This window comes from Trypanosoma conorhini (genome assembly GCF_003719485.1).
Source record: "Trypanosoma conorhini strain 025E chromosome Unknown Tco_14.4_contig_00940, whole genome shotgun sequence".
NCBI lineage: Eukaryota > Euglenozoa > Kinetoplastea > Trypanosomatida > Trypanosomatidae > Trypanosoma > Trypanosoma conorhini.
The window spans coordinates 1-5,223 of NW_021705038.1; the positions used below are offsets into that span (position 1 = coordinate 1).

The window sequence follows — 5,223 nt, forward strand, 5'->3', positions numbered from 1 at the left end:
CTTTTTTTTCCCCCTTCCTTTTTTCCCCTTATTGAGTCGTTAAAAAAAAATTCTTTTAAAACGGCAAAATAGAGCAAGTTTCGTTCCTTTTTTTGTAGGAAAGAAAATAAGCCAGCCAAAAGAAAAAAAAACAAAACAAAAACAAAAATTCGTCGGCACTTTGTCACTTACCCTAGAGCTCAACAACAACTTTCCCTTGATTTTTCCGACTATACATGTAGTCTATTGCATCCGGAACTGACTCAAGTCCTTTAAATACAAAAGGATCTACACAGCTTTTCACAATTCCAGAATTGTGTAAATCACAGAGCATTGTAAAATGTCGAGAAGCGTACTTTCTGTAATGTGGTAAGAAAAAGGTGTGTAAGGTCGCGCTTTTTGACAAAAGTCTTGTTTGTAAGGGCGCATACGTTGAAAAAGGCTTCATCCAAGCACTTCCATCGCTATATTCAGATATACTCCCAATTGAAAGTATGCGTCCGCGAAGAGAAAGGTTTTCAACGACAGCTTCAAACGTCTCCCCACCAACGGATTCATAGGCAATATTTACTCCAGTTGGCGCTATCCGCTTTATTCCCTCATCAATGCTTTCCCGTGCTTGCACAATCACATGATCACAGCCCAACTCTTTCAAGAAGCTTTCCTTCGCCACAGACGAGGTCACTCCAATAACACGGCAGTGGTACACCTTCTTGAGGACCTGTACAGCAAATTGGCCTGTTCCACCACTGGCTGCAGTTACAATTGCCACCTCTCCAGGCAAAGGCTTCACAACCTCTGCTAAAGAGATGGACGCCGTTGTACCACTAAGGTCAAGTGGAAGCCATTCTTTTTTCCTTGAAGGAGCCTTTTTTGCCTGCCTTGTAGAAACCACTTGATACTCCGCAAAAGCCCCATAGGCCTGTGTCACGGCAATATCTCCTACAGCAAAATCCTTGACTTTTCCCCCAGCTTCCACGATTTCCCCAAGCGCTTCAAAGCCACATTCAAAAGGCGGTTTTACGCTGGGGTGGTACCTGCCCGCTGTGAAATTAATATCACTGGCATTTATGCCGACAAACAGGTTCTTAACCAACAGTTCGGTCGGTTTCAGAACAGCCGGCAGCGGCGCGACGCGAATTTCGACGACGCTTCTGAAGTGCGGGGAAAGCCCGGTGGCCACAAGTTTCTTGCAGAACGCCGGGCGCGCCATCCCACCCTAAAGAGGAAAAAAAAAAAAAAAGAAGGAAAATGACGACGGAAAACGACCCGCACCACCGGCGCGCCTGACCTCCCCGCGCTTCCTCGGGGCCGCGGGGACCCCCCGCCAACCACGGCGGCGGGGCCGGGCCCCCTCCTCCCCGGCGCCGGGGAGGAGGGAGCGGGATGAAAGAAAATAACGGGGCCGGCGCCGCGACGCCCCCGCCCCTTGCTCGCCCCTACCTTCTTTTTTTTCTATTGTTTTTTCCTTTCTCCTTTTGTTCGCCGCTTGGGCAGCAGAAGGGGAAGAGCGGGCGGGGCGCCGCCGTTTCCGGGCGCAGGCGGGGGGGGGCCGTGGGGCGCGGGGCAGCAAAACAAAAACAGCGACGAAAAAAAAACAACAACAACAAAACAATAATAAAATAAAATAAAGAAAAAGGCGGCGGGACACCGCTCAGAGTCGTTCGTACTCCTCCTCGGCGATGCGGGGCGAACCGGGGTCTCCGCGCCTTCCCGGCCCCGCGTCTGCCCGGCAGGAAAGGGGGGCGTCGGCTTCCCTCGCCGCCGCCGCGCCCCGCCCGAGTTGCTCGTCCCCGCTGCCGGAGAGGAAGGTCGGGTCTGAATTGCGTGCGGTGCCCGCCTCTTGCGGCGTGATGATGATCGAGACGGGCGGCGGGCTGGGCTCCAAAGCCGCGCTCGTCGAGGCAGGCGGCCGCCGGTGCTCCCCTTCCCGCTCCAGACTCGTCTCCCGCAAGGTTTCCGCGGCCGAAGGCTTCATCTCTAGGCGTTGTTTGCCACGAGTGGGGGCGCCGGTGCCGTCGCCCGGCCCGTGCCGCGTCTCCTCCTCTCCCTCGCGCGCCGTCGAGAACCGCATTCCTCTATTTCTTGATTGCCAGTGTCGCAGCTGCTCTTCCAAGGTCAGGCCGCCGCGCGCGACTGTCCTCGACATCGGCGTGGTATGCCGTTCGGGCGCCGTCGCCGCCCGTTTTGGGCTCTACTCGTGTCGGCGCTTCCCAGTTCAAGTCGGGAAGCTGATTGTTGCGGCCCGCCGGCGGCTCCGAGGACCGCGCGCGTCGTCTCAAGTAACTCTCCAAGAGAATTTGCTGGGCCTCTGTGAGGTCGGAGGGGGGCTGAGGCGGGGCGTTGGGAAAAATCCTGCGAGGCATGGGGCCGGGGGCCCGCGTCGACGGCAGCCGAAGCGCTGCCGCAAACGTGGTGTGAGGGTTGACAAGCTGCAGTGGCACTTGGGCCGCCGTCCGCGTGGGCTTGGAAGAAGCTGGGAAAGGCTGTGGTGCCGCGTGTGTGACCGGTCGGGGCAAAGCTTGCTTGATCGCGGCGGTCTCGCGACGGCGCAGGTTCAGCAAGTTCACCCCCTTTTCAGCCGACATAATCATGCGATCCATCTCACGCAGTACGCCATAGTAAAGGAAGACATATTGATCTTTGCGCTGCACCATTCCGGTGCGACAGAGCTTCAAAACGTGAACAATCCTCTGTATGTCCAAGTCTCTCCGCTCAAGTTGAAATTGGGCAAGTGCCACGTGCAGGGCAATAAACACGCCTGTACGACCGATGCCGCCAGAACAATGCACAACAATCGGAGCCTGCACGCTGAGCTCCGAATTTCCCATGGTTTGAATGATTTCCATGAGTGGAGCACTTGTGACAGGGATGCCTTGATCAGGCCAGCCCGTGTACTGCATGTGGTACACCTCGCGCTCTTTCCCATGTGAATTGCGTAGCAGAAACGCACGAAACACCAAGTCCGATCTTCGCTCTTCACTCAGTGATGTTATCTGCAGGACGCCAAAGTCAAGCACACCCCCTTCCCGCGGCCAGTACGTCTCGCTCTTTACCTTTCCCTCCTCCAGCTCCCCGCAAAGCATGACAATAAAGGCCACCTCATCTTCAAACACCATGCGCCAAAAGTCAAGTATGGTGTTCCGAAGCGGGGCCTGCGTGGCGATGTACGCAAAAGGAACATCAAGCAACGCCCGCCCATCCACGTAGTTGGCGTTGATGTACGTCTCATGTTCCTCCTCCATCAGCGGACGAAGATGCACGCGGGTTCCCTCGTTTGCCCGCACCTCGACAAAGCGATTTTTAGCCACACTCGTCGCGAGGGAGGCGGTGTAGAACTCGTCCACGTTGCTCCGCAGACGGTGGTCTACGCTGCGGAGCTCATCCATCTCCACGTCAAACCCGTCTCGGCTGCTGGGGAAATGAGGTGTGGAGAGCTGACGAAGATGCGCGAGGAACGCCGTCGCGATCTCGCGCTGTTCTCGACTCATTGGTAATGCAACGTGCTGCGGAGCAAGCCAGACGACTTACCTCTAATGTATAAGCAAGTATCTTTTTGTAGGTGGTTGCGTTTACGATAGACACTCACCTCCCACGCCTGCCCAAGGGAGTTAGCAGAGGGAGGTGAGGCGAGGGGACTGCAAAAAGCCAAACTCTGAGCAAACCCCCAGAAAAAGGGAGGAGGTGCACCACAGCGAGCACATTACACGCGCCCTCGGCAATAAATATGAATTGGTATTCAGTGAACAGCGTGCACGTGACAGAGAAGAAAGGGATGAAGGGCGTCTTGCCGCAGCAACGTCTCGAGCTGCACGCGTCAGGGATTCCCCCCATCAATCGGTTCCGGCGGCCTTTCTTTCCAAACGACAAGTTTTCTTTTTCTTTTTCTTTTTCCACCCTCCCGCCATCCCTTTCCCTCTGTTTTTTTCACACACGCACCCCTACTTCACTCCTTTCATTTTGGCTGTGAAGGCCATTTTGCACTTGCGCGTGTAAAACGCGACGCAACTCCTCCGCGGGAAATGCAGAAGAGAACCGTCTTTCTTTTCCTGCATCCATTTTTATTTTATCTTATTCTTCTGTGTCTGTATTGTTCCTTTTTTTCTTCTCCATGCTCTTCTTGCCTCCTCGTTCTCTTTCTTCAGTTCGCCCCACCGCTGCCCCGCAGCACGCCGGCGTGCGCCTGCCCGTTCCCTGCGTGGGGCCGAGCAACCACGAGCCGGCAATCCACGGCAGGGAATTCCTGGCGCCGCGACGCAGCCGCACTGCGGCTGCGAAAAGGGAAACTAGCATCAGCACCAACAGACTAAAAAAAAAAAAAAAAAAAAAAAATTAACGCAAGAAGCAAGCTGAAGGCCATGGGCTTTAATGTTACCACTTCTACTTTGGAAGTATAGATAGATATATATATATGTGAATATGGCTGCCATGAGCCTCTTCTCTCTTCTGCTCAAGGTTTCTTACATTGCCGCCGCCACCCATTTTTCTTCTCCCGTCTTCTCGTCAGCGCACCTCAGCGGCGAAGTACGCCTCATCCGAGATAAACAACTGCCCACGGAGAAGCGTGTTGCTGTCGCTCGCCGGTTCTCATCGACTTCAGTGGAGCTTGCGCGCAACATCCCAACTCCGACGAAAGTTGTCCGGCACTGGCGCGCTCACACAAATAAACAGCTGAGGCCGTGGAGGCGCAAGTGCGCCGCGACAACTGGGCGCTCGTCGGGGCCTCGCGAAGTGGCGGTATTTAGGGCCCCCCCCCGCCGGGCTTCACCGCCGCGTGGGTGATATTGGCAGTAGTTGCAGCCAGGAAGTGAAACGCGGTGGCACAAAAGAAACAAAGAAACACTCACGCCCCCTTCCAACGCGCCAAGTTTGAAAACAAAAAGGAAAACCACCTTGTAAATAAGGAACCGGGGCAACAAAACACGCCACATACCTACTTGCCCCCCCCCCCCCCCCGCCTCCTGGACGCAGATTCCTTGAACAGACCCCAATAAGATTTATATAATAATACACATACAGAGAGCAATGCATAGTGCCCTTCCTTTTGACCACTTGACGCACTCCTTATTGGTGAGGCCTGCTTTTTAAAATTATTATTCTCTCTCTTTTTTTTTTTTTAATGCGTCTGGAGTTGTGTGCAAATGCGCGGGTGCCGTGCGCCAACGCCACCAGAATTGGCGCCGACTGACGTGGGCTAAAAGAACAAGAAGCAAACGAACAACGACATTTTTTACCTCTGTTTTT

At 54.5% G+C, this 5,223-nt stretch overlaps 4 protein-coding genes across 4 annotated transcripts, besides 7 other annotated features; 1 reads left to right on the top strand and 3 right to left on the bottom strand.

Moving 5' to 3' along the window:
• The first annotated feature begins 117 nt into the window (after positions 1-117).
• Positions 118-148: a microsatellite.
• A 24-nt stretch (positions 149-172) lies between these two features.
• Positions 173-1,192, bottom strand: Tco025E_08990 (oxidoreductase; the record flags this gene model as incomplete). The annotated part of the gene is made up of 1 exon (XM_029375821.1): positions 173-1,192. The coding sequence occupies one exon, from the start codon at positions 1,190-1,192 to the stop codon at positions 173-175; it is 1,020 nt and encodes a 339-aa protein (XP_029224048.1).
• Positions 1,193-1,207: 15 nt separating this feature from the next.
• Positions 1,208-1,231: a microsatellite.
• A 281-nt stretch (positions 1,232-1,512) lies between these two features.
• Positions 1,513-1,547: a sequence feature (G-rich).
• Positions 1,548-1,550: 3 nt separating this feature from the next.
• Positions 1,551-1,617: a sequence feature (A-rich).
• Positions 1,618-1,633: 16 nt separating this feature from the next.
• On the bottom strand, positions 1,634-2,053 carry Tco025E_08991 (putative tyrosine specific protein phosphatase; the record flags this gene model as incomplete). Its single annotated transcript, XM_029375822.1, has 1 exon — positions 1,634-2,053. The coding sequence occupies one exon, from the start codon at positions 2,051-2,053 to the stop codon at positions 1,634-1,636; it is 420 nt and encodes a 139-aa protein (XP_029224049.1).
• Positions 2,054-2,057: 4 nt separating this feature from the next.
• Tco025E_08992 (putative tyrosine specific protein phosphatase) lies at positions 2,058-3,470 on the bottom strand (the record flags this gene model as incomplete). The annotated part of the gene is made up of 1 exon (XM_029375823.1): positions 2,058-3,470. The coding sequence occupies one exon, from the start codon at positions 3,468-3,470 to the stop codon at positions 2,058-2,060; it is 1,413 nt and encodes a 470-aa protein (XP_029224050.1).
• A 578-nt stretch (positions 3,471-4,048) lies between these two features.
• Positions 4,049-4,122: a microsatellite.
• A 165-nt stretch (positions 4,123-4,287) lies between these two features.
• Positions 4,288-4,311: a microsatellite.
• Positions 4,312-4,398: 87 nt separating this feature from the next.
• Positions 4,399-4,761, top strand: Tco025E_08993 (uncharacterized protein; the record flags this gene model as incomplete). The annotated part of the gene is made up of 1 exon (XM_029375824.1): positions 4,399-4,761. One exon carries the CDS (start codon positions 4,399-4,401, stop codon positions 4,759-4,761), a length of 363 nt encoding a protein of 120 aa, XP_029224051.1.
• Positions 4,762-4,919: 158 nt separating this feature from the next.
• Positions 4,920-4,941: a microsatellite.
• Positions 4,942-5,223: the final 282 nt, after the last annotated feature.